Source organism: Pan paniscus, chromosome 10 (assembly GCF_029289425.2).
Source record: "Pan paniscus chromosome 10, NHGRI_mPanPan1-v2.0_pri, whole genome shotgun sequence".
NCBI classification, from domain to species: domain Eukaryota; kingdom Metazoa; phylum Chordata; class Mammalia; order Primates; family Hominidae; genus Pan; species Pan paniscus.
In genome coordinates, this window is record NC_073259.2 from 120,475,746 (window position 1) to 120,501,935 (window position 26,190).

Sequence of the window (26,190 nt, forward strand, 5' to 3'; positions counted from 1 at the left end):
GGAGGTTGCGGTGAGCCGAGATAGCGCCATTGCACTCCAGCCTGGGCAACAAGAGTGAAACGCTGTCTCTAAATAAATAAATAAATAAATAAACAAGCAAAATTAGGTGAGCATGGTGATGTGCAGCTGTAGTCCTAGCTACTTAGAAGGCTGAGGTGGGAGGATTGCTTGAGCCCAGGAGGTTGAAGCTGCAATGAGCCATGGTTGTGTCATTGCACTCTAGCCTGGGTGACAGAGAGAGACCCTGTCTCTATTATTTATTTTATTTTTTTTTTTTTGAGACAGAGTCTTGCTCTGTCACCCAGGCTGGAGTGCAGTAGTGCAATCTTGGCTCACTGCAACCTCCATCTCCTGGGTTCAAGTGATTCTCCTGCCTTAGCCTCCTGAGTAGCTGGGATTACAGGCATGTACCACCACGCCCGGCCAATTTTGTATTTTTAGTAGAGGCGGGGTTTCACCATGTTGGTCAGGCTGGTCTCAAAGTCCTGACCTCAGGTGATCCACCCACCTCAGCCTCCCAAAGTGCTGGGATTACAGGCATGAGCCACTGCGCCTGGCCCATTTTATTTTATTTATTTATTTTGAGATGGAGTTTCACTCTGTCACCCAGGCTGGAGTGCAATGGCTAGATCTTGGCTCACTGCAACCTCCGCCTCCCAGGTTCAAGTGATTCTCCTGGTTCAGCCTCCCGAGTAGTTGGGATTACAGGCACCCACCACCACACCCGGCTAACTTTCGTATGTTTAGTAGAGATAGGGTTTCACCATGTTGGCCAGGCTGGTATTTTTTCATTTAAAAAAAATTTTTTTTGGAGATGGGCTCTGCCTGTGTTGCCTAGGCTGATCTCCAACTCCTAGCCTCACGTGATATTCACACCTTGGCCTCCCCAAAGCACTGGGATTACAGGCATGAGCCACTATGACCGGCCCATCACAATTTTTAAATGCTTAGATTCAGGACTCTAACCATCTTAAATCGTTCAGATAAAATTTCTTCTATACTTAGTCTTATTTCTTCTACTCTTAATGATGTTTTAAGATCAGGAGTCAAGGTGCCCAGGAACTCTTGTCCTTCAGCCTAAGTGATGAAAACAGCACAGATCTAGGGCTTAAAGTCTTTAGACTGCATAATGAATAGTTAGTTAATATTTTAGCAACAGTAATTAGTCATAGGACTGCATGGCTGCCACTGCACCATGATGAGGCAGCTGATGAATTAATATTTATAGAACCCCCTCCGGAAAGGAGACCATTTAGTAGGGATTTCTAGAACAGATCAGCAAGACAAAGAAAATGCCTGGTCAAAAGAACTTTAGGTTGGAAGCTACGAGGAAGAGAATCTGTATCTAGTCTAGACAACACACACGTACACACACAAGACATTCATTTATAGGAAGGAAAGATTTATGGCTTATGACTTCTTTTCTTTGGAATCGTCATTTCTACTCTTCTATTCAAGAATGGGGGATCAGGATGGGAAAAGGAGCAAGAGAAAGTGTTGGCTGGGCAACCCTAAGTTAGAAGCAAAGAAATATGAGGAAAATAGGAAGAATAGCTATGACTAGGTTGGACCTCAGTTACTCCTGGGAGGCATCTCCCCAAGAGGGAGCAGCAGGCTTGTTGATGGAGATCATCTCCCTCCTGCCCCAGCTGCTGACGTGATACTCGCTAGCCCTGGCTCAAGCTGGGGCCCCTCTGGGATTTTGCAATATCTCTCCCTTCTGCTGGCTTTTCTATACCAGCTGACTGTCTAAAATGACTTTGTAATCCTTCCTGGGTCCAAAAATATGTGAGTGTGGTGTGAAGATAAGTGGTCCTTGATAAACTTTATTAGAGCTTAAAGGTGGTTTTAGATGAGGCAGCCATGTTAATTTTTAAGGCCTTTCAAAACACCAAGGAAAAAATACACACACACACACACACACACACACACACACACACACACACAGAACCTATGGGGGAGATTGATTATTTCCGTCTTACTAATTACAGTCTCAAAGAGGAAACACACACACCTACTCAAAATCTTTTTTCCAAGTGTTCTGGTAGGCCCTGTTCATATTTTTATTTCAAAGAAGATTATTTTGGCTCATGGGTGGATCTATGTGGTAACAGGGAAAAGAAATCAGATGAAAGAGATATTTGAAAACGAGGAGGGGGAAATTCTCCTTGGAGCACCACTGAATTGCTAAAACTAAAGGACGGGTCTCCACATTGATGAAAAGCCAGAAGATGAAGCAGCATTAAATGCCTTTCTCATTTGAAAAGATCATCAGCAGCAGGGAGCTCTGCAAGATGCTATGTCCTCCATCGCCACCTTGTGTGCATCACAGGCCTTGCTGCACTGGGATTTGTAGTTCTGACTTGGAAATTTGCTAACATTCGTCTCCTGCAAAAAAATTAGATTAAGAAAAAGTTGTGGCCGGGCGCGGTGGCTCACGCCTGTAATCCCAGCACTTTGGAAGGCCGAGGCGGGTGGATCACGAGGTCAGGAGATAGAGACCATCCTGGCTAACACGGTGAAACCCCGTCTCTACTAAAAATACTAGCCGTGCGCAGTGGCAGGCGCCTGTAGTCCCAGCTACTCGGGAGGCCGAGGCGGGAGAATGGCGTGAACCCAGGAGGCGGAGCTTGCGGTGAGCCGAGATCGCGCCACTGCACTCCAGTCTGGGCAACAGAGCGAGACTCCGTCTCACAAAAACACAAAAAAACAAAAACAAAAAGTTATGGCTCATGCCTGTAATCCCAGCGCTTTGGGAAGCCGAGGTGGGCGGATCACCTGAAGTCAGGAGTTCGAGACCAGCCTGGCCAACAGGGCAAAACCCCATCTCTACTAAAATTACAAAATTAGCCAGGTGTGGTGGTGCGCGCCTGTAATCCCAGTTACCCAGTTACCAGGAGGCTGAGGCATGAGAATCACTTGAACCCGGGAGATGAATGATGCAGCGAGCCGAGATTACGCCACTGCACTCCAGCCTGGGCAACCTAACGAGTCCATCTCAAAAAATAAAAATAAAAAAGTTGTTAGCACAAAGGAAAAGTGGACAAAAGATATTATTGAAGAGTTTTCACTCAAGGAAAAGCAAACACTATACGTTTTTGTTCCTTCAGTATTCATTAAATGCCTACTCTGTGCCAGGCAGAGTTAGGTTTGAGGATCGAGTTCCCAAGGAGACTGGCAGCTTCCCTTTCTCATGAAAGACAGGGAGGCTGCTTGGAAGGAATCATTCCAACGGGGATGAGAAGTCCGGGCACCTAGTCTGGGGGTGAGGTTCCCGGAAGATGTTGAGTTTAAAGCTGGTAACTGCTACGTATGAGTTAATGAATGTGAGGATGGTGGGGGAAACTTCAATAGTGTTATTCACCAAAAAAAGCACATGCAATGCAGTGTGGTGTTTGAATCATGGACTGCTTGGATTTGGTCCCAGATCTTTTGCGTGTTACCATGAAGAAGTAATTCCACCTACCTGTTTCCCAGTTTTCTGGGATGATAGTGGTGGTATCTACCTTCATAAGTAAGCAAGGTTGGTTCCTTCTGAGGATTTTTTGTTTGTTTCTTTGTTTGTTTGTTTGAGACAGGGTCTCAGTCTGTTTCCTAGGCTGGAGTGCAGTGGTGCGATCTCAACTCACTGCAACTTCTGCCTCCCACGCTCAAGTGATCCTCCCGCCTCAGCCTTCTGAGTAGCTGGGACCATGGGCATGCACCACCATGCCTGGCTAATTTTTGTATTTTTTTGTAGAGACAGGGTTTCGCCATGTTGCTCAGGCTAGTCTCGAACTCCTGAGCTCAAGCAACTGCCCACCTCTGCCTCCCAAAGTGATAGGATTAGAGGTGTGAGCCACCACACCTGGCCCTTCTGAGAGTTTTGAAAGAAGAATCTATTCCAGACCTCTCTCCATGGCTTGTAGATGACCATAGTCTTCCTATGTCTCTGTATATTGTCTTCCCTTGGTGTGTGTCTGTGTCCAAATTTTTTCGTCTCTTTTTTTTTTTTTTTTTTTTTTGAGACAAGGTCTCACTTTGTTGCTGGAGTGCAGTGGCACGATCACGGCTCACTGCAGTCTCAGCCTGCTAGGCTCAAGTGAACCTCCCTCTTCAGCCTCCCTAGTAGCCGGGACTACAGGCATGTGCCACCACACCTGGCTAATTTTTTTTTTAAAGATGGGGTCTTGCTGTGTTGCCCAGGCTTGCCTACAACTGCTGGACTCAAGAAGTCCTCCCGCCTTGACCTCCAAAAGTGCTGGGATTACAAGCATGAGTCACCACACCTGGCCCAAATTTTCTCTTTTTACAAGAACATTAGTCATATTGGATTGGGCCCGCATCTTAAGGACTTCATTTTAACTTGATTCTCTCTCTCTCTGAAGACCCTGTCTCCAAATAACATTACATCCTGAGGTACTGAGGGTTAGGACTTCATCATGTAAATTTTCAAAGGGACACAGTTCAGCCCATAACAGAAATGGAGCTATGATTCCCTGAGATAGGAAGTATTAGGGAAGAAACGTGTGGGGAAGGAGGGCAGAGAACCAAGAATTGGAAAGAAAAACAGTTAAAGTCATGAGACTATTCATTTATAATGATTTACATTTTATGGGATCTAATTAAACTAAAGAGCTTCTGCACAGCAAAAGAAACTACCATCAGAGTGAACAGGCAACCTACAGAATGGGAGAAAATTTTTGCAATCTACTCATCTGACAAAGGGCTAATATCCAGAGTCTACAAAGAACTCAAACAAATTTACAAGAAAAAAACAACCCCATCAACAAGTGGGCGAAGGATATGAACAGACAGTTCTCAAAAGAAGACATTTATGCAGCCAACAGACACATGAAAAAATGCTCATCATCACTGGCCATCAGAGAAACGCAAATCAAAACCACAGTGAGATACCATCTCACACCAGTTAGAATGGCGATCATTAAAAAGTCAGGAAACAACAGGTGCTGGAGAGGATGTGGAGAAATAGGAACACTTTTACACTGTTGGTGGGACTGTAAACTAGTTTGACCATTGTGGAAGACAGTGTGGTGATTCCTCAGGTATCTAGAACTAGAAATACCATTTGACCCAGCCATCCCATTACTGGGTATATACCCAAAGGATTATAAGTCATGCTGCTATAAAGACACATGCACACGTATGTTTGTTGTGGCACTATTCACAATAGCAAAGACTTGGAACCAACCCAAATGCCCATCAATGATAGACTGGATTAAGAAAATGTGGCACATATACACCATGGAATACTATGCAGCCATAAAAAATGATGAGTTCATGTCCTTTGTAGGGACTTGGATGAAGCTGGAAACCATCATTCTCAGCAAACTATTGCAAGGACAAAAAACCAAACACCACATGTTCTCACTCATAGGTGGGAATTGAACAACGAGAACACTTGGACACAGGAAGGGGAACATCACACACCGGGGCCTGTTGTGGAGTGGGGGGAGGGGGGAGTGATAGCATTAGGAGACATACCTAATGTAAATGATGAGTTAATGGGTGCAGCACACCAACATGGCAAATGTATACATATGTAACAAACCTGCACGTTGTGCACATGTACCCTAGAACTTAAAGTATAATAATTAAAAAATATATATATATATATATAAAGATTTACATTTTAAAATAAAATAGGCTGGCTGTGGTGGCTCAAGCCTGTAATCCCAGCAGTTTGGGAGGCTGAGGCGGGCAGATTACTTGAGGTCAGGAGTTGAAGACCAGCCTGGCCAACATGGTGAAACCTCGTTTCTACTAAAAATACAAAAATTAGCTGGGTGTGGTGGTGCACATTTGTAATCCCAGCTACTTGGGAGGCTGAGGCAGGAGAATTGCTTGAACCCAGAAGGTGGAGGTTGCAGTGAGCCAAGATGGTGACTCTGGAGCCCAGCCTGGGTGACAGAGCAAGACTCCGTCTCAGGAAAAAAAAAAAAAAAAAAAAAAAAGCCAGGCACGGTGGCTTACACCTGTAATCCCAGCACGTTGGAAGGCTGAGGTGGGTGGAACATCTGAGGTCAGGAGTTCGAGACCAGCCTGACCAACATGGTGAAACCCCGTCTCTACTAAAAATACAAAAATTAACCAGGTGTGGTGGCAGGCGCCTATAATCCCAGCTACTCAGGAGGCTGAGACAGGAGAACTGCTTGAACCCAGGAGGCAGAGGTTGCAGTGAGCTGAGACTGCGCCACTGCACACTGCACTCTGGCCTGGGTGACAGAGTGAGACTCTGTCTCAAAAAAACCAAAAATATATATATCTATCAGAAAGGATAATTATGTAGCTTTGACAGCAACACAAAAATTTTATGCAGTACAGGTTGAGCACCCCAATCCAAGAATCCAAAATTCAAAATGCTCCAAAATCTAAAACTTCAAAAAATTATTATTTTCTAGAGACGGAATCTCACTCTATTGCGCAGGCTGGAGTGCAGTGGTGTGATCATAGCTCACTGCAACCTTGAACTCCTGGACTCAAGGGATTCTCCTGCCTCAGCCTCTGAGTAGCTGGGACTACAGATATGCACCATCATGCCCAGCCAGATTTCTGTTGTCTTAAGCCACCCAGTTTGTGGTTCCTCTTACCACAGCCTAGGAAACAAATACAATGGCGTTCCCAAACTTCACACCAGAGCAGGTGAGGTATATTTCCCTGCCTCATTGAGGTTGGGCTTGGACATGTGTCATGCTTTGGCCAGTGGAATTGTAGCAGATGTTATGTCAGCAAAGGTTAAATGTGTTTGCCCAGTTTGTCTCTGGGAGCTGCTGGTCCCCGAATGAGACATGTGGGCAGGCAGATCTCAGCCTTGAAGCAGAGCCACCCTGCAGACCTGGAAGGGGCGAAATACATGTTTGTTACTGTCAGCCAGAGATTTTTGTGGTTAATCACTTAGTCCCCGGTGCCTGCCATGGTGCTTGAAACACTGTAGCTGCTTAGTCAAGAATTTTAGTGCTGAATGAGTTCAAACATTAAACCATTATGTTGTTTAACAGTTTGCGGCATTTGGATCTCTCAAGTTGCCAACTTGGCCCTCTTCCAAGTGTAATTTGCTTCCTTTCATTTCAATAAAAACAAAAATGGCAGAGCATGGTGGCTCGCACCTGTAATCCAAGCACTTTGGGAGGCTGAGGTGGGCGGATCACTTAGGCCAGGAGTTTGAGACCAGCCTGGCCAACATGATGAAACCCCGCCTATACTAAAAAAAAAATACAAAAATTAGCCGGACATGGTGGCGGACCCCTGTAATCCCAGCTGCTTAGGAGGCTGAGGCACTAGAATCACTCCAACCCGGGAGGTGGAGGTTGCAGTGAGCAGAGATCGTGCCACTGCACTCCAGCCTGGTCGACAGAATGAGGCTCGGTCTCAAAAAAATAAATAAATCAAACAAAAACAAAACAAAAAATAATTTGCATTGTATACTCCCACTTGTCACCTGCTTCAGGTCATCTCAGGCCCATGCCCATCTTTATATGCATATAAAAACATAGATATATAAAGACATATATATATATATATAAAGACATATATATATAAAGACATATATATATGTATTTTTTCGTATACTTTTTGGACATTTATATATATATATATATATATGGGGTAGAAATGCAATTACATTACATGAGAAGTGGTCAAGTCAGGGCTTTTAGGGTATCTGTCATCCAAATAATATACATTGTACCCATTATGTAATTTCTCATCATCTACCCCCTAACACCCCCTCATCCTTCTGATCTCCAGTATCTATCATTCTACTCTCTATGTCCATGTGTACACCTTTTTTAGCACTCACTTAGGAATGAGAACATGCAATGTCTATTTTTCTTTTTTTTTTTTTTGAGACAAAGTCTCACTCTGTGACCCAGACTGGAGAGCAGTGGCGCAATCTCGGCTCACCGCAATCTCAGTTCAAGCCATTCTTGTGCCTTAGCCTCCCAAGTAGCTGGAACCACAGGGACATGCCACCACGCCTGGCTAATATTTTGTATTTTTAGTAGAGACAGGGTTTCACCATGTTGGCCAGGCTAGTCTCGAACTTTTTTTTTGAGACAGAGGTTCGCTCTGTCGACCAGGCTGGAGTGCAGTGGTGCAATCTTGGCTCACTGAAACATCCATCTCCGGGGTTCAAGCAACTCTCCTGCCTCAGCCTCCCAAGTAGCTGGGATTACAGGTACATGCCACCACACCCAGCTAATTTTTACATTTTTAGTAGAGATAGGGTTTCGCCATGTTGGCCAGGCTGGTCTCAAGCTCCTGACCTCAGGTGATCTGCCCACCTTGGCCTCCCAAAGTGCTGGGATTACAAGTGTGAGCTACTGTGCCTGGCCCACAGATATTTTCTTTCATTGTGTGTGTTGTTGGTTCATTATCTTGATTATTTCTTTTGCTGTACAGAAGCTTTTTGGTTTAAGTCCTGTTTGTCTGTTTTTGTTGTCTGTGCTTCTGAGATCTTAGGCATACAATGCCCATCTTCATCTCAGCAAGCCACCCTGACTGCTTGCAGTTTCTTTAACAATTGTACCATTTTCCTACCTCTAGGCCTTTGCACTTGCTGTTCCCCCTGCCAGAATGCCCTTCGCCACCTGCTTCACTTGGCAAACTCCTACATATTCTCCAGTTATCAGCTTCCTCGTAGAGGACATCTGATTCCCCCAAACACAATAGGTCCTCCTGTTTCTCAGTCATTTTTGCACACTCTTTCTTTTCATAGTAGTACTTATCTTAACTGCAATCAAATGTATATGGTTTGGATGTTTATTCCTTTTATGTCTCATGTTGAAATATGATTCCCGGGGTCGGGCACAGTGGCTCACACCTGTAATCCCAGCACTTTGGGAGGCTGAGGCGGACAGATCACTTAAGGTCAAGAATTCAAGACCAGCCTTGCTAACATGGTGAAACCCTGTCTGTACTAAAAACACAAAAATTAGCTGGGCTTGGTGGCAGGCGCCTGTAATCCCAGCTACTTGGGAGGCTGAGGCACGAGAATCACTTGAACCTGGGAGACAGAGGTTGCAGTGAGCTGAGATCGCGCCACTGCACTCCAGTTTGGGCAACAGAGAGACACTCTATCTCAAAAAAACGATCAAAAAACCTCTGGGTGTGGTGGCTCATGCCTGTAATCTCAGCACTTTGGGAGGCTGAGGCGGGTGGATCACCTGAGGTCAGGAGTTCGAGAACAGCCTGACCAATATGGTGAAACCCTGTCTCTACTAAAAATACAAAAATTAGCCTGACGTGGTGGCATGTGTCTGTAGTTCCAGATACTCGAGAGGCTGAGACAGGAGAATTGCTTGAACCCAGAAGGTGGAGGTTGCAGTGAGCCAAGATCGCGCCACTGCAATTCAGCCTGGGCGACAGAGCAAGACTCCGTCTCAAACAAAACAAAAACAACAACAAAAAGAGATATGAAAAATATGATTTCCAGTGTTGGAGGTGGGGCCTGGTGGGAGGTGATTGGATCACGGGGAAGATGCCTCGTGAATGCTTTAGCACCCTTGATGATAATTAAGTTCTCACTCAGTTTATACTAGATCTGGTTGTTAAAAATTCTAGGACCTCTCCCCACCTCTTACTCTCTCTCTTGCCATTTGATACACGGCTCCCCTTCACCTTCCACCATGATTGTAACCTTCCTGAAGCTTTCGCCAGAAGCTGATGTTAATTCCACGCTTCCTGTACAGCCTGCAGAACTGTGAGCCAAAATAAACACTCTCTCTTTATAAATTACTTAGCCTTGGCCAGGTGTGGTGGCTCACACCTATAGCCCCAGCACTTTTGGGAAACTGAGGCAGGCAGATCACTTGAGCCAAGGAGTTCAAGACCAGCCCAGGCAACATGGTGAAACCTATCTCTACAAAAAGAAAAAAAAAATAGAAATTAGCTGGACTTTGTGGTGCATGCCTATAGTCCCAGCTACTCAGGAGGCTGAAAAGCAGGAGGATCGCTTGAGCCCAGAAAGCTGAGGCTGCAGTGAGCTGTGATGGACCCACTGCACTCCAGCCTGGGTGACAGAGTGAGACGTTATCTCAAAAACAAAATCAAATAAACAAAATTACCCAGCCTCAGGTACTTCTTTCCCATTCATAAATGCCTCCAACTGTGGTAGTATAAAGTGAGTTAAAAGTATATACTTTAGGCTGGGTGTAGTGGCTCATGCCTGTAATCCCAGCACTTTGGGAGGCCAAGACAGGTGGATCACTTGAGGTCAGGAGTTACAGACCAGCCTGGCCAGCATGGTGAAACCCCATCTCTACTAAAAGTACAAAAACATTAGCTGGGCGGATGAGCACGGTGGCTCACGCCTGTAATCCTAGCACTTTGGAAGGCTGAGGCAGGTGGATCACCGGACATCAGGAGTTTGAGACCAGCCTGGCCAACATGGTGAAACCCCATCTCTACTAAAAATACAAAACTTAGCCAGACATGGTGGCAGGGCGCCTATGATCCCAGCTACTCGGGAGGCTGAGGCAGAAGAATCACTTGAACCTGGGAGGCAGAAGTTACAGTACGCCAAGATTGCGTCACTTCACTCCTGCCTGGGCGAAAGCGCAAACTCTGTCTCAAAAGAAAGAAAGAAAGAAAAAAAATTAGCTGGGCATGGTTGGTGTGCACCTGTAATCCCAGCTAGCTACTCAGGAGGCTGAGACACAAGTATCGCTTGAACCTGGGAGGCAGAGGTTGCAGTGAGCTGAGATCACCCTACTGCAGTCCAGCCTGGGTGACAGAGTGAGACTCTGTCTCAGGAAAAAAAAAAAAAAAAAAAGTATTTACTTTAATGTTGAAAGCAGTATGGCAGTTCCTTTAAAAATTAAACATAGAGGCTGGGTGCAGTGGCTCACGCCTGTAATCCCAGCACTTTGGGAGGCTGAGGCGGGTGGATCACCTGAGGTCAGGAGTTCGAGACCAGCCTGGCCATCATGGGGAAATACTATCTCTACTAAAAATACAAAATTAGCAGGGCATGGTGGCACATGCCTGTAATCCTAGCTACTCGGGAGGCTGAGGCAGGAGAATCGCTTGAACCTGGGAGGTGGTGTTTGTGGTGAGCCGAGATTGCACCATTGCACTCCAGCCTGCGCAACAAGAGTGAAACTCTGTCTCAAAAAAAGAAAGAAAGAAAGAAAAGATCAACTTAATGAAATAAAGCGGGAAGACAAGATTAGAGAAAAAATAATAAAAAGGAATGAACAAAGCCTCCAAGAAATATACGACTATGTGAAAAGACCAAACCTGCAATTGATTAGTGTACCTGAAAGTGATGGGGAGAATGGAACCAAGTTAGAAAACATACTTCAGGATATTATCCAGGAGAACTTCCCCAACCTAACAAGACAGGCCAACGTTCAAATTCAGGAAATACAGAGAACACTACTAAGATACTCCTTGATAAGAACAACCCAAAGACACGTAATCATCAGATTCACCAAGGTTGAAATGAAGGAAAAAATGTTAAGTGCAGCCAGAGAGAAAGGTCAGGTTCCCTACAAAGGGAAGCCCATCAGACTAATAGCGGATGTCTCTGCAGAAACCCTATGAGCCAGAAGAGAGTGGGGGCCAATATTCAACATTCTTAATGAAAAGAATTTTCAACCCAGAATTTCATATCCAGCTAAACTAAGCTTCATAGTGAAGGAGAAATAAAATCCTTTACAGACAAGCAAATGCTGAAGGATTTTGTCCCCACCAGGCCTGCCTTACAAGAGCTCCTGAAGGAAGCACTAAATATGGAAAGGAACAACTGGTACCAGCCACAGCAAAAACATACCAAAATATAAAGAACAATGACACTATGAAGAAACTGTATCAACTAATGTGCAAAATAACCAGCTAGCATCATGACAATAGGATCAAATTCACACATAACAATATTAACCTTAAATGTAAATGGGCTAAATGCTCCAATTAAAAGACACTGACTGGGCTAGGTGCCATGGCTCATGCCTGTAATCTCAGCACTTTGGGAGGCTGAGGCAGGCAGATCACGAGGTCGGGAGATCGAGACCATCCTGGCTAACACGGTGAAACCCTGTCTCTACTAGAAATACAAAAAATTAGCCAGGCATGGTGGCAGGCGCCTGTAGTCCCAGCTACTCGGGAGGCTAAGGCAGCAGAATGGCGTGAACATGGGAGGTGGAGCTTGCAGTGAGCCAAGATTGTGCCACTGCACTACAGCCTGAGCGACAGAGTGAGACTCCATCTCAAAAAAAAAAAAAAAAAAGACATAGACTGGGCTGGGCATGGTGGCTTACACCTGTAATCCCAGCACTTTGGGAGGCCGAAGCAGGTGGTTCACAAGGTCAGGAGTTTGAGACAACCCTGGCTGACATGGTGAAACTCCATCTCTACTAAAAATACAAAAAAAATAGCCAGGTGTGGTGGCTCACACCTGTAATCCCAGCTACTCAGGAGGCCGAGGCAGGAGAATTGCTTGAACCTGGGAGGCGGAGGTTGTAGTGAGCCAAGATTGTGCCACTGCACTCCAGCCTGGGGAACAGAGCAAGACTCCATCTCGGGAAAAGAAAAAAAAGACATAGACTGGCAAATTGGATAAAGAGTCAAGACCCATCAGTGTGCTGTATTCAGGAGACCCATCTCACATGCAAAGACACACATAGGCTCAAAATAAAGGGATGGGGGAATATTTACTAAGCAAATGGAAAGCAAAAAAAAAGCAGAGGCTGCAATCCTAGTCTCCAATAGAAATGACTTTAAACCAACCAAGATCAAAAAAGAAAAAGAAGGGCATTACATAATGGTAAAGGGATCAATGCATCAAGAAGAGCTAACTCTCCTAAATATATATGCACCCAATACAGGAGCACACAGATTCATAATGCAAGTTCTTAGAGACCTACAAGGATACTTAGACTCTCACACAATAATAGTGGGAGACTTTAACACCCCATTGTCAATATTAGACAGATCAATGAGAAAGAAAATTAACAAGGATATTCAGGACTTGAACTCAGCTCTGAACCAAGTGGACCTAATAGACATCTACAGAACTTTCCACCCAAAATCAACAGAATATACATTCTTCTCAGCACCACATAGCACTTATTCTAAAATTGACCACATAATTAGAAGTAAAACACTCCTCAGCAAATGAAAAAGAATGGAAATCATAACAGTCTCTCAGAAAACAGTGCAATCAAATTAGAACTCAGGATTAAGAAACTCACTCAAAACCACACAACTACATGGAAACTGAACAACCTGCTCCTGAATGATTACTGGGTAAATAACAAAATTAAGGCAGAAATAAATAAGTTCTTTGAAACCAATGAGAACAAAGACACAATGTACCAGAATCTCTGGGACACAGCTAAAGAAGTGTTTGGAGGGAATTTTTTTTTTTTTTTTTGAGACAGAATCTTGCTCTGTTGCCCAGGCTGGAGTGCAGTGGCGCGATCTCAGCTCACTGCAACCTCTGCCTCCCGGGTTCACGCCATTCTCAAGCCAAAATTGACAAATGGGATCTAATTAAACTAAAGAGCTTCTGCACAGCAAAAGAAACTATCATCAGAGTGAATAGGCAACCTACACAATGGGAGAAAATTTTTGCAATCTGTACATCTGACAAAGTTTTTTTTTTTGAGACGGAGTCTCGCTCTGTCGCCCAGGCTACAGTGCAGTCGCGCGATCTCTGCTCATTGCAAGCTCCGCCCACCGGGTTCACGCCATTCTCCTGCCTCAGCCTCCCGAGTAGCTGGGACTACAGGCCCCTGCCACCACGCCCGGCTAATTTTTTGTACTTTTAGTAGAGATGGGGTTTCACCGTGTTAGCCAGGATGGTCTCGGTCTCCTGACCTCGTGATCCGCCCACATCAGCCTCCCAAACTGCTGGGATTACAGGCATGAGCCACCGTGCCCGGCTGACAAAGCTTTAATGTCCAGAATCTACAAGGAACTTAAACAAATTTACAAGAAAAAAATAATCCCATCAAAAAGTGAGTGAAGGATATGAACAGACAGTTCTCAAAAGAAGACATTTATGCAGCCAACAAACTTATGAAAAAAAGCTCATCATCACTGGTCATTAGAGAAATGCAAATCAAAGCTACAATGAGGTATCATCCCATGCCAGTTAGAATGATGATCATTAAAAAAATCAGGAAACAATAGATGCTGAAGAGGATGTGGAGAAATAGGAATGCTTTTACACTGTTGGTGGGAGTGTAAATTAGTTGAACCATTGTGGAAGACAGTGTGGCGATTCCTCAAGATTCTAGAACCAGAAATACCATTTGACCCAGCAATCCCATTACTGGGTATATACCCAGAGGATTATAAATCATTCTACTATAAAGACACATGCACACGTATGTTTATTGCAGCACTATTCACAATAGCAAGGACTTGGCACCAACCCAGATGCCCTTCAATGATAGACTGGATAAAGAAAATGTGGCACATATACACCATGGAATACTATGCAGCCATAAAAAAGAATGAGTTCATGTCCTTTGTAGGGACATGGATGAAGCTGGAAACCATCATTCTCAGCAAACTAACACAGGAACAGAAAACCAAACACCACATGTTCTCACTCATAAGTGGGAGCTGAACAATGAGAACACATGGACAGGGCCAGGCGCAGTGGCTCACGCCTGTAATCCCAGCACTTTGGAAGGCCGAGGCGGGCAGATCACGAGGTCAGGAGATTGAGACCATCCTGGCTAACACGGTGAAACCCCATCTCTACCACAAATACAAAAAATTAGCCGGGAGTGGTAGCGGGCGCCTATAGTCCCAGCTACTCAGGAGGCTGAGGCAGGAGAATGTCGTGAACCCAGGAGGCGGAGGTTGCAGTGAGCCGAGATTGCGCCACTGCACTCCAGCCTGGGCGACAGAGGGAGACTCGGTCTCAAAAAAAAAAAAAAAAAAAAAAGAACACATGGACACAGGAGGGAGGGGAACATCAAACACTGGGGCCTGTCAGGGAGTTGAGGGCAAGGGGAGGGATAGCATTAGGACAAATAACTAATGCATGTGGGGCTTAAAACCTAGAAGATGGGTTGATGTGTGCAGCAAACCACTATGGCACATGTGTACCTATGTAAGAAACCTGCAAGTTCTGCACATGTATCCCAGAACTTAAAGTATAATAAAAAACAAAAATATAGGCCAGGCGCAGTGGCTCACGCCTGTAATCCCAGCACTTTGGGAGGCCGAGACAGGCGGATCAAAAGGTCAGATCGAGACCATCCTGGCTAACACGGTGAAACCCCGTCTCTACTAAAAATACAAAAAATTAGCCGGGCGTGGTGGCGGGCGCCTGTAGTCCCAGCTACTCGGGAGGCTGAGGCAGGAGAATGGCGTGAACCCGGGAGGCGGAGCTTGCAGTGAGCCAAGATCGCATCACTGCACTCTAGCCTGGGCAACAGAGCAAGACTCCGTCTCAAATAATAATAATAATAGTAATAATAATAATAATAATAAAATAAAAATATATAAAACATAAAAATAAAAAAAGAATACCAAATTGGGTGGGAGATATTGTTGCCATCTTTTGAATAATATGATCTACCTCAAGCCCTAAGAATACCGAATGTAGGCCGGGTGCAGTGGCGCACGCCTGTAATCCCAGCACCTGGGAAGGCCAAGGCAGGCAGGTCACTTGAGGCCAAAAGTTTGAGACCAGCCTGGCCAACATGGAGAAACCCCATCTCTACTAAAAATACAAAAATTAGCCAGGCTTATCACGAGGTCAGGAGTTCAAGACCAGCCTGGCCAACATAGTAAAACCCCGTCTCTACTAAAAATACAAAAATTAGCCAGGCATGGTGGTGCATGCCTGTAGTCCCAGCTACTTGGGAGGCTGAGGCAGGAGAATTGCTTGAACCCAGGAGGCAGAGGCTGTGGTGAGCTGAGATTGCACCACTGCACTCCAGCCTGGGTAACAGAGCGAGACTCTGTCTCAAAAAAAAAAAAAAAAAAAAATTAGCCAGGCTTGGTGGCTGGCGCCTGTGATCCCAGCTACTCGGGAGGCTAAGGCACAAGAATCATTTGAACCCGGGAGGGGGAGGTTGCTGTGAGCTGAGATGGTGCCACTACACTCCAGCCTGGGTAACAGAGTGAGACTCTGTCTCCAAAAGACAAAAAAAAATTAAGAATACCTAAAGTTTAATCTACAGGGTTTTAAAAGTCAGAAGCAAGTCGACTTCTAAAAACTGGGGCAGGCACAGTGGTTCATGCCTATAATTCCAGCACTTTGGGAAGCCGACATGGGAGGATTGCTTGAGCCCAGGAGTTCAAGACCAGCCTGGGTAACATGGTGAGACCCTGTCTCTGCAAAAACAAATAAAAACCCAGAAAGACAAACAAACAGCAACAACAAAAATGAGCTGGGCATGGTGGCAAGCACCTGTAGTCCCAGCTACTCAGGAGGCTAAAGCTGAAGGATCACTTGAGCCAGGGCAGTCCAGGATGCAGTGAGCAGTGGTGATGATGCCACTGCACTCCAGCCTGGGTGACAGAGTGACATCCTGTCCCAAAATAAAAAATAAATAAAAACTGGAAAATTCATTATTTCTGGCACGTCTTGAGTTTAACAGACTGAAACTCATAGTTGCTACTACTCTTCATCTTTTTTTTTTTTTTTTTGAGACAGGGTCTTGCTCTGTTGCCCAGGCTGGAGTGCAGTGGCATGATCATGGCTCACTGCAAACTCTGCCTCCTGGGCTCAAGCGATTCTCCAACCTCAGCCTCCCGAGTAGCTGGGACCACAGGCGCCCAGGTAATTTCTTTTTTTTTTTTTTTGTATAGACAGGATCTCATCATGTTGCCTGGGCTGGTCTTGAACTCCTGGGTTCAAGTGATCTTCCCATCTTGGCCTCCCAAAGGTCTGGGATTACAGGCATAAGCCACTGCACCCAGTCAGTATTAGCTAATATTATTTGATCCTTTAAGACATCATAACAGGCTGGGCGCGGTGGCTCACGCCCGTAATCCTAGCACTTTGGGAGGCCAAGACGGGTGGATCACTTGAGGTCAGGAGTTTGAGACCAGCCTGACCAACATGGTGAAACCCCATCTCTACTAAAAATACAAAAAATTAGCTGGGCATGGTTGCTCATGCCTGTAATCCCATCTACTTGGGAGGCTGCGGCAGGGGAATCGCTTGAACCCAGGAGATGGAGTTGCAGTGAGCTGAGATGGTGCCATGGCACTCCAGCCTGGATGACAGAGCAAGACTCCGTCTCAAAAAAAATAAATGAATAAAGACACCATAACACAAAATGTCACCTGACATTTAAAGGATAGGCAAAGTGGTTGGCGTCTAAGGCCAGACTGCCTGTAACTGCAGCCTGACATGGCGATTCTTGGGCAACTGATTTACCTGGGGAGGTGCTCTTAGAAACTACCTGTAAGAGCTGGTCACAGTGGCTCACGCCTGTAATCCCAGCAATTTGGGGGGCCAAGGCGGGTGGATCACTTGAGGTCAGGAGTTTGAGACCAGCCTGGCCAACATGTTGAAAACCCCTGTCTACTAAATATACAAAAATTAGCCAGGTGTGGTGGTGGTGGTGTGTGCCTGTAGTCTCAGCTACTTGGGACGTAAGGCAGGAGAATCTCTTGAACCTGGGAGGCAGAGGTTGCAGTGAGCTGGGAACACGCCACTGCACTTCAGCCTGGGCAACAGAGTGAGACTTCATCTCAAAACAAAAACAAAAACAAAAACAAAAAAAACGAGAAACAAAAAAAAAACCAGGCCCAGTAGCTCACTCCTGTAATCTCAGCACTTTGGGAGGCTGAGGCAGGCGGATCACGAGGTCAAGAGATTGAGACCATCCTGGCTAACATGGTGAAACTCTGTCTCTACTAAAAATACAAAAAATTAGCCGGGTGTGGTGGCGGGCGCCTGTATTCCCAGCTACTCGGGAGGCTGAGGCAGGAGAATGGCATGAACCTGGGAGGCGGAGCTTGCAGTGAGCCGAGATCACACCACTGCACTCCAGCCTGGGTGACAGAGCGAGACTCCGTCTAAAAAAAAAAAAAAAAAAAAAAAAAAACTTGCATGAGTGTGGTATATTTGTTATAAGTGATGAACCAATATTGATATATTATTAACCAAAGTCTATAGTTTACATTTGGGTTCACTTTTTGTTGTTTTTGTCATGAGCCACCACACCTGGCCAGGGTTCACTCTTTGTGTTGCACATTCTATGGGTTTTGACAAATGGATAATGACATATATCCACCATTCTAGCACCATACAGAATAGATTCCTGGTCCTAGAAATCCTGTGGTCCACCCGTCCATCTCTCCCTCTCCACCCACCACCCATGTGCAACCTTTGATCTCTTTGCTGTCTCCTTAGTTTTGCCTTTTCCACAATGTCAAATACCTGGAATCATAGAGTATATAATATGATACAGTATATGAAAGAAGCCCTTTCCACATGGGCTTCTTTCCCTTAGCAATATGTATTTAAAGTTCCTCCACGTACGTTGTTGCTTGATAGCTCATTTCTTTTTATCACTAAATGATGTCCCATTGTATGGATGTACCACAAGGTTATCCATTCACTCGTTGAAGGACATCTTTATTGCTCCCAAGTTTTGGTAATTATGAATAATGCTGCTATACACAATTATGTACAGGTTTTGTGTAGACATGTTTTCAGTTCATGTGTAAATCGTATTCCTTTTTAACTTTTGTATTTATGCACACATTTATATAGTTGTAAAACTAAGCTTATATATTTTTTTCTTTTCTTTATTCTCCCTGGGAGCATAGATTCAAGTTGCCATGAATATACACTCCCACGTATACTTTTTTAAAAGTGATATTTTACATAATTTTCTGCAATTTGCTTTTTAAGATAACAATAATCTTTTGTTATAAAAGCAGTATATGTGCTTTTAGAAAGTTAGCTCATGTGGGTAAGTAAAAGAAAATAAAGACACATGCCAGGCATGGTGGCTCACGTCTGTAATCCCAGCACTTTGGGAGGCTGAGGCAGGAGGATCACTTGAGGTCAGGAGTTCCAGACCAGCCTGGCCAACATGGTGAAACCCTCTCTCTACTAAAAATACAAAAATACAAAAAAAAAAAAAAAATTAGCTGGGCACAGTGGCAGGCGCCTGTAATCCCAGCTATGCAGGAGGCTGAGGCAGAAGAATCACTTGAACTTGGGAGGCAGAGGTTGCAGTGAGCCGAGATGGCACCACTGCACTCCAGCCTGGGCGACAGAGCAAGACTCTGTCTCAAAAAACAAACAAAAAGCAAAAAACGGTGGCCTAGAACAACTATTTTATGTGCTTATAATTCTGTGGGTCAGCATTTTGGGTTGGGCTCTGCTGGACAGTTCTGCTAGTCCTGCCTGGGGCCATTCATGTGGCTGCAGGCATCTGGAGGTTTGACTGTGGCTGGCTGGCCTCACTCGCATAGCTGGTGGTTGGAGCCGGCTCTTGGCTGTCTTTTTCTCCATATGGCCTCATCTACCCTCAGGGAGGCTAGCCCTGGCTTCTATGCATGGCTGCAGCAATGTCCCAGGAGGGAAAGAAAGGCAGCTGCACAAGGCCTAGGCTTGGATGATCCACATCACTTATGCCACATTCTATTGGTCAAAAGGGGCGGAATCTGTTTGATTCCAAATCTTTGAAACAATGCAGAGGCTAGTGCAATGATTCTCAAAGTAGGATCTAGGGATCTTTAGATGTTCCTGAGATCCTTAAAAAGGGACCTGTGAAGTTAAAACAATTTGTCATACTACTGTTAAGACATTGTCCTTTTAACTCGAGTGTAGAATGGAGTTCTCCTGAGGTGTAATACATAATGTGATACTGCAATAGATTGAATAAAGAAGCAGATATAAGAATCTGTCTCCTATGAAGCCAGACATGAAATACATTTGCAGAAATGTAAAACCATTGTCCTCATAATTTTTTGTTTTGGAAAAATTATTTTTTTAGAGACAGGGTCTTGCTCTGTTGCCCAGGCTGGAGTGCAGTGGTGCAATCACAGCTCACTGAAGACTCGAACTCCCAGGCTCAAGCCATCCTCCCACCTCAGCCTCTCAAGTAGCTGGAACCACAGGTACACGCCACCAGGCTGGGCTTATTTATTTTTTGAGACAGAGTTTTGCTCTTGTTGCCCAGGCTGGAGTGCACACATTACAGGTGTGAGCCACTGTGCCTGGCCCAAGTTTTTTTTAAATAAAAATGTTATTTATATAAACATGACATGTCATTTTAAAATATTCTAGCAACTTTTTTTTTTGAGACAGTCTTGCTCTGTCGCCCAGGCTGGAGTGCAGTGGTGTGATGTCACTTACTGCAACCTCTGCCTCCCGTCGAAATTCTCCTGCCTCAGCCTCCCGAGTAGTTGGGATTATAGATACCTGCCACCATGTCCAGCTAATTTTTTTTTGTATTTTTAGTGGAGATGGGGTTTCATCATGTTCACCAGGCTGGTTTCAAAATCCTGACCTCAGTTGATCAGCCCACTTTGGTCTCCCAAAGGGCTGGGATTACAGGTTGAGCCATGGCACCCAGCCTTTTTTCACCTTTTTTGGACACAGGGTCTGTCATCCAGGATGGTGTGCAGTGGTGAAATCACAGGTCACCACAGCCTGGACCTCCTGGGCTCAAGTGAGCCTCCTGGCCCCACCTCCCAAAATGTGGGGGTTAGAGGTGGAAGCCAGCACACACAGCCCATTTTTCATTTTCCATTGGCAAAAATCCAAGTTTGATAACCTACCTATGAGAAGATGGGTACTCTGTACATTTCCAGAACAAATAAAGTGGTCTAACACTTGGGAGAGTGTTTGGAAGAATCTGCCAAAATTAAAATGCACAAATCTGGCAGGGTGTGGTGGCTTATGCCTATAATCCCAATACCTTGAGGTCTAGGCAGGAGTATAGCTAGAGCCCAGGAGTTGAACTAGCCCAGGCAATAGGAACTGGGGCCATAATATGTGATAAACATGCCCATGAACAGCCACTGCACTAGCCTGGGAAACAAAAGCACGGCCTCATAATTATTGGGGAGGAGTTGAGAATTGAGCATGGGGGGAGAAATGGGAGTTTGTTGTCTGAGTAGTCAGCAGTTATTCTCTTCTCTCATCCATGTACAGTTTAGCACTGACTTCTTCAGGGACGAGTGAGAAAATGCCACCACTTCACATTGGTAGAGGGTGGGTGAAAAAGTTATTAGCCAGGCACCAAGAACCAATCTGAAGCCAAGAACAGCAATACAAAGCCAACAAACTAGCTCTCTTGTAGACACCACTCCCTTCCAATCCCATTCTCTACTAAGGAAAACCCCCAGGTGAGCTGGCATGGTCAAACTACACCTTCAGGTAGGTAAGAATTTTTTTAAAAAACCAAAAATTAAAAAAAGAGACACAAACAAAATGTAGTCAGCTATTTAATTAGGTTCTTAAGACATTTAGAACACCAATTTGTGAGGATAAATTCCATTCGTCAGAGCAAACACAGATCGCAGGTAGCCCTGGAGCTGAGGAATAGCTTTGATTTTTGGTAAAATCTGTGAGTCCACAGCTTTCTGATCAATCTTGCGCTGCTCCGTAATCTCATATTTCTAAATAAAGAGAAAATCAAACATTTTAAAACAGGCACATACCAAATTACTTGTAGGTCAACTAAGGAGTCCTGTCTCACAAGTACTAATCCCCAAGAATATTTAGAAAACATTAAAGACAATTTTGACAATCCTTTCCTTGGAATGCTGTGAAACACAACCCATTTTTTAATGTAATAAAAATAGCTCTTAAGCTTTTGTATACTTTAGGACACATCAAGGATAAGTAAGGGCACATTCCCAATACAATGGTAGCAGTTAATTCCCACACAATTCCACCAAACTTTAGGATTCTAAGTTGAGCTCCCAGACTGCCAAAAGAACTACTCAATTTAGAAGAATCTGGAATACTAAGTATCTCCCAGTATTCCTCATTATTTAACCTTTCATTTTTCTTCTTTTTGTGCAACCTGTTTCTTTTCACTCCCAGGTAGAAGGGCCAGTGCTAACACAGGAGATGACAAGTAGAAACTTACCTCTTTTTCTGTGTCGAAGATCTCACCTTCCTGGTGTCTGGGCTTCCGCAGCTTCTTCTTCTTGAAGTAAGCATCAGTAAGATGTTTTGGGATTTTTACATTGCTGATATCGATTTTGGTTGAGGTGGCAATGACAAATTTCTGGTGTGTTCTTCGTAGAGGAACTCGATTGAGGACCAGAGGTCCTAAGGGGAAAAAATTAATTTAGCAAGGAAAAGGGGGAAGAATCATCATCCTGCAATTTAGGTGACCATTACTTGTTATGTTGCTACACAAAAAAGACCACTTGTCTAACCCACTTGCACGCAAGACAATGAAATGGGCCTCAGACACTTGTGGCATTAAGTGTCTACCATGTAGGCAGTAGCAAACAAACGTGTATACTGCAAGCATTTAAAAATGGAAGTTTCACAGAACATCACAATCCAAGGATTTTCTTACCAGTCACAAGTAATAAGCCACTAGCCAGCTGCTTCAGGAAAACCACCCTCTGTAAGTTAAAAAGAAAATAATTAGTTTTCTGCAATTAAAAACTGACTTCTGAATTCATAAAATCACAGGCATCTAAATTTGGGTAAAAGAAATTTCTACATGTATATGTATACAGCTCGGCAGTTCTGGAAGCAACCACAGCAAGCTGCTAAGGTAGTACTCCAGGCATAAATACGTTTTTGAGTAAATGAACATGTGTAACATAATCAACACCAGGAAATGGCTAATAAATCACCATGGATTACACTTGTTATTTGCAACAACTAAGTTGTATCTTGCAGATCATTTCCCCTTGCCCCAAACATAGGTAAATAAAGGCAAAGTACACCTAGCGTGCAAACGCATTGCCACCAGGCACCCCAGGCAGCTGCAGTGAAGCGCCCCAAGCACAGGTACTCTCACCTTGCCCCTGTGGCGTCCAGTGAGGATGATCAGAATGGTCCCGGGGGTAATGCTGGCTCGCAGTTTTCTCACGTGCTGACTGAAGGGTTTTTTGCCATGGCTCAACAGCTTTCGAGGCACATCTTCAGTAGGATAATATCTAGGCTGTGGAGAGTCCATAGATCCAACTTATTTAAATAAGCCATTCAGATTACTAGAAGTGAGCTATGTCAGCCAAACTTTTGCTATAGCCTTTTTATTTTAAAGTATAATACTGTATTTATACGATTCCATTTTCATTTCTGCTAAGTAGACTTGGAAAAGGTCAATTATGCTTCTGCATCCTGTGTGCAAAAAAGGAGACACCATTTAATGAATGAGATGTGTGCTCAAGCAAAGAAAGCATCAAGCAAGTCACCTTTGCAATCTTGAGCAAAAACTAAACCTCAGAGATTACACGTGTGACATGCCACATTTTGCAGATTAGGGATACATGGCTTGTTTTCCAATTCAAGTAAATTGTGTTCATATCCTAGCCACTTCATCTGATCCTCACAGCAACAAGACTTACTCCCACTTCATCCACAAAGGAAAACAAATTGCATAAAGCCAGACACTAGGACTGGCAGATCATTTATTGCAGAAGTTAGACACCATGCAAGGGCCATTAAAGACATGACTACAAATAACTCACAATAACCTATTTCCAACTATACCATATCATTACTGCAGTCTCACTTTCACCACAAACATGATCACCTAATGGGAAAACGAGTTCACAAAACAACTGTCATCTTCCCTCTCATGCAGTAATCTTCAACTGTGAAACTGTATGGTGTAACTTATTTGGGAATGTTCCCATAATGAAAATTACAGAGCAAATCCTGAGATTTCATTGGGTCTTGTGTGTGGTAAAGGGGGCCAAGAAACACTGCTCTAGTGGGAAATGTTCTATAGAACAGGCTATGTATTATTTCATTTAATCTCCATAATAACTCTTTGAGGTAAACCCTCATTCCCATCTTATCTTTTTTTGAGATGGAGCCTCCCTCTGTCGCCCAGGCTGGAGTGCAGTAGTGCAACCTCTGCCTCCCGGGTTCAAGCGATTCTTCTGCCTCAGCCTCCAGAGCAGCTGGGACTACGGGCACGCAACCAGCTAATTTGTATATTTTTACTAGAGATGTGGTTTCACCATGTTGGCCAGGCTGGTCTTGAACTCCTGACCTCAGGTGATCTGCTCGCCTCAGCCTCCCAAAGTGCTGGGATTACAGGCATTAGCCACCACACTCAGCCTCATTCCCATATTATATGCAAAGGAACAAAGCACAGACGAGTAATTTAAATTACTTTAGATTAACAGTAAATGTTGAAGCCAAGTTACAAACCCAGAGCCCTTTATTTTCTATCAGGAATTCTCCGGTATGCAGAAACTTACAGTATCTAAGTATTCAAAAACATCTTCACAGTATTCAAGCATAAACAGAAAATCCAATTTACAGTCCCCACATCTTACCATTTTGCGAAGTTTAACCACCCGGGTACCGCCGTTCTTGTCACCACCAACTGGTTTTGTAACAGTTGCAAGAACCTTCTCCTTCTTTTTCTTTTCAACCTACAAGGACACAAATGCATCAACAGTAAGAGAATGCCAATTAAGGTTAAGACCTAATGGTCCGTGGTCCCCTCTTCCCTTACCTTGGATTTAGCGGCTGAGTACTTCCTCTTGTACATGGCCTTTCTGGAATACATGGCAGATCGGGAATACCTGCCAATTCCTCTGACAAGGACAGGGTTGCGGCTGCAATGGGGCTTCCCCTTCTTGGGCTTTTTTGCTTTGAGGTTACCCTTTTTCACCTTGCCACCAGCATCAACCTTCTTGGCTTCGGGTTTCTTCTCTTTAGTATCTGGCTTCTCAACTTTTTCACCCGCCATCTAAAAATATTTTTTTGTAGATAAAAAAAGGCATTTCACCAGTCATCTCTCTAACAAGACAATAATGAACCTGTACATGAATGGGCTGGGCTCCCCAGACTACAATCCCTCCCCCGGTAAGATACACGCCTTCCTCTCAAACTCTACCCATTCTACTCCAACCTTCACTATGACTCATTTGGGGGTTGTCTCCCCAATACACTATAAACTTTTTTTTTGAGGATTTGAAACTACCTCACACCTATTAGGTTTTTTGCCAAATACTGAGCGGTCAGAAGTCCGTACAACCATTATTTTTTTATTACTGTTTTGCGAATTAGAAAACTTAGATGCAGAATGTGTCCACAGGTTAGAAGCACCAAGACCAGAACTTGAAATCCCTTACTTTCAGTACCTTTCGTCTTAACCCTTAAGACCAGTGTCTCTTTTCAAGAAACTCGATTTAGGAATTGCGGACACAAACAGAATCAGCCCAAATTGAGCCAAAGAAAAAGATCGCAAAGACCAAGAGGCGACTTCCGGTCGCGGACGCTGGGAGACGCGAAACCTTTTTGGCTTCAGTGCGGAACCCCAACGTGGCTGCAACAGGCTCAGTGTCATCCTCTGGAACCCAGGACTAGGAACACAGTGCACGCGCCGTCTCCCCGCTTCCTCTAACACCCACCAGTCCGCTACGGGTCCCCGAAAGGGCCTCGTTCCCCCAGCCCAAGAGCGTGGCGAAGAACCGGAGGGAGCCACTACGGCATTCTACCTCACCCTCTTTGTGCCCTGCCGCAAACCCAAACAACAAAAATGAAGCGTCTGGAAGGCCTCTCAGTTAGCCTTGGACATGTCCGACCCCTGTAGGTGTCGACTGGATGCCCTCCAGGTTCGGATGGCGAAGGATTGGGAGTCCTGAACTCAAGTCTTGCAGACAGGCCCGCGATTCTTACCTTGCAAGATGGGAAAGAGAACTAAGGTCCCGGCTTCCGGTGTATAAGCAATCATGGGAAGTGCGAGTCTCACTTCCTTCCGGATCTGGGGCATCATGGGGAATGTAGTATTTCCCCGTTAAGAAAAAAGTAGTAAATCCTAGGCCGGGTGCGGTGGCTCACGCCTGTAATCCCAGCCCTTTGGGAGGCCGAGGCAGGAGGATCCTCTGAGGTTGGCAGTTCGAGACCAGCCTGGCCAACATGGTGAAATCCCGTCTCTACTAAAAATACAAAAGGTAGCCAGGCGTGGGTGGTGCGTGTCTGTAATGACAGCCAGTCGAGGCGCGGAGGCAGGAGAATCACTTGAATCTGGAGGTGGAGATTGCAGTGAGCCAAGATCGCGACACTGCGCTCTAGGCAACAGAGCAAGATTCTCAAAA

At 44.8% G+C, this 26,190-nt stretch overlaps 1 protein-coding gene across 5 annotated transcripts; it reads right to left on the reverse strand.

Annotated features, from left to right (window-relative positions):
- Window positions 1-21,371: 21,371 nt before the first annotated feature.
- On the reverse strand, window positions 21,372-25,879 carry RPL6 (ribosomal protein L6). Of its 5 annotated transcripts, none has more exons than XM_008957851.5 (7): window positions 25,772-25,879; window positions 24,603-24,839; window positions 24,421-24,519; window positions 22,929-23,072; window positions 22,476-22,524; window positions 22,035-22,219; window positions 21,372-21,558 (listed from the first exon to the last, which is right to left on the reverse strand). In XM_008957851.5, exons 2-7 carry the CDS (start codon window positions 24,837-24,839, stop codon window positions 21,406-21,408), a joined length of 867 nt encoding a protein of 288 aa, XP_008956099.1. In that variant the 5' UTR covers window positions 25,772-25,879; the 3' UTR covers window positions 21,372-21,405. The 5 variants fall into 5 exon arrangements, with proteins under 5 accessions (XP_008956099.1, XP_003832497.1, XP_008956100.1 ...); XM_003832449.7 differs by having other exon boundaries at window positions 25,596-25,800; XM_008957852.7 differs by having other exon boundaries at window positions 25,591-25,800.
- Between the last annotated feature and the right edge of the window lie 311 nt (window positions 25,880-26,190).

What these genes read in the sequence shown, in the direction of transcription:
- RPL6 (XM_008957851.5), bottom strand. Translation starts at nt 24,839, where the DNA reads ATGGCGGGTGAAAAAGTTGAGAAGCCAGATACTAAAGAGAAGAAACCC. An exon ending in ACTCAGCCGCTAAATCCAAG is followed by an intron (nt 24,520 to 24,602) that starts GTAAGGGAAGAG and finishes GTGTCCTTGTAG; the next exon opens with GTTGAAAAGAAAAAGAAGGA. An exon ending in TGGTTAAACTTCGCAAAATG is followed by an intron (nt 23,073 to 24,420) that starts GTAAGATGTGGG and finishes GACTCTCCACAG; the next exon opens with CCTAGATATTATCCTACTGA.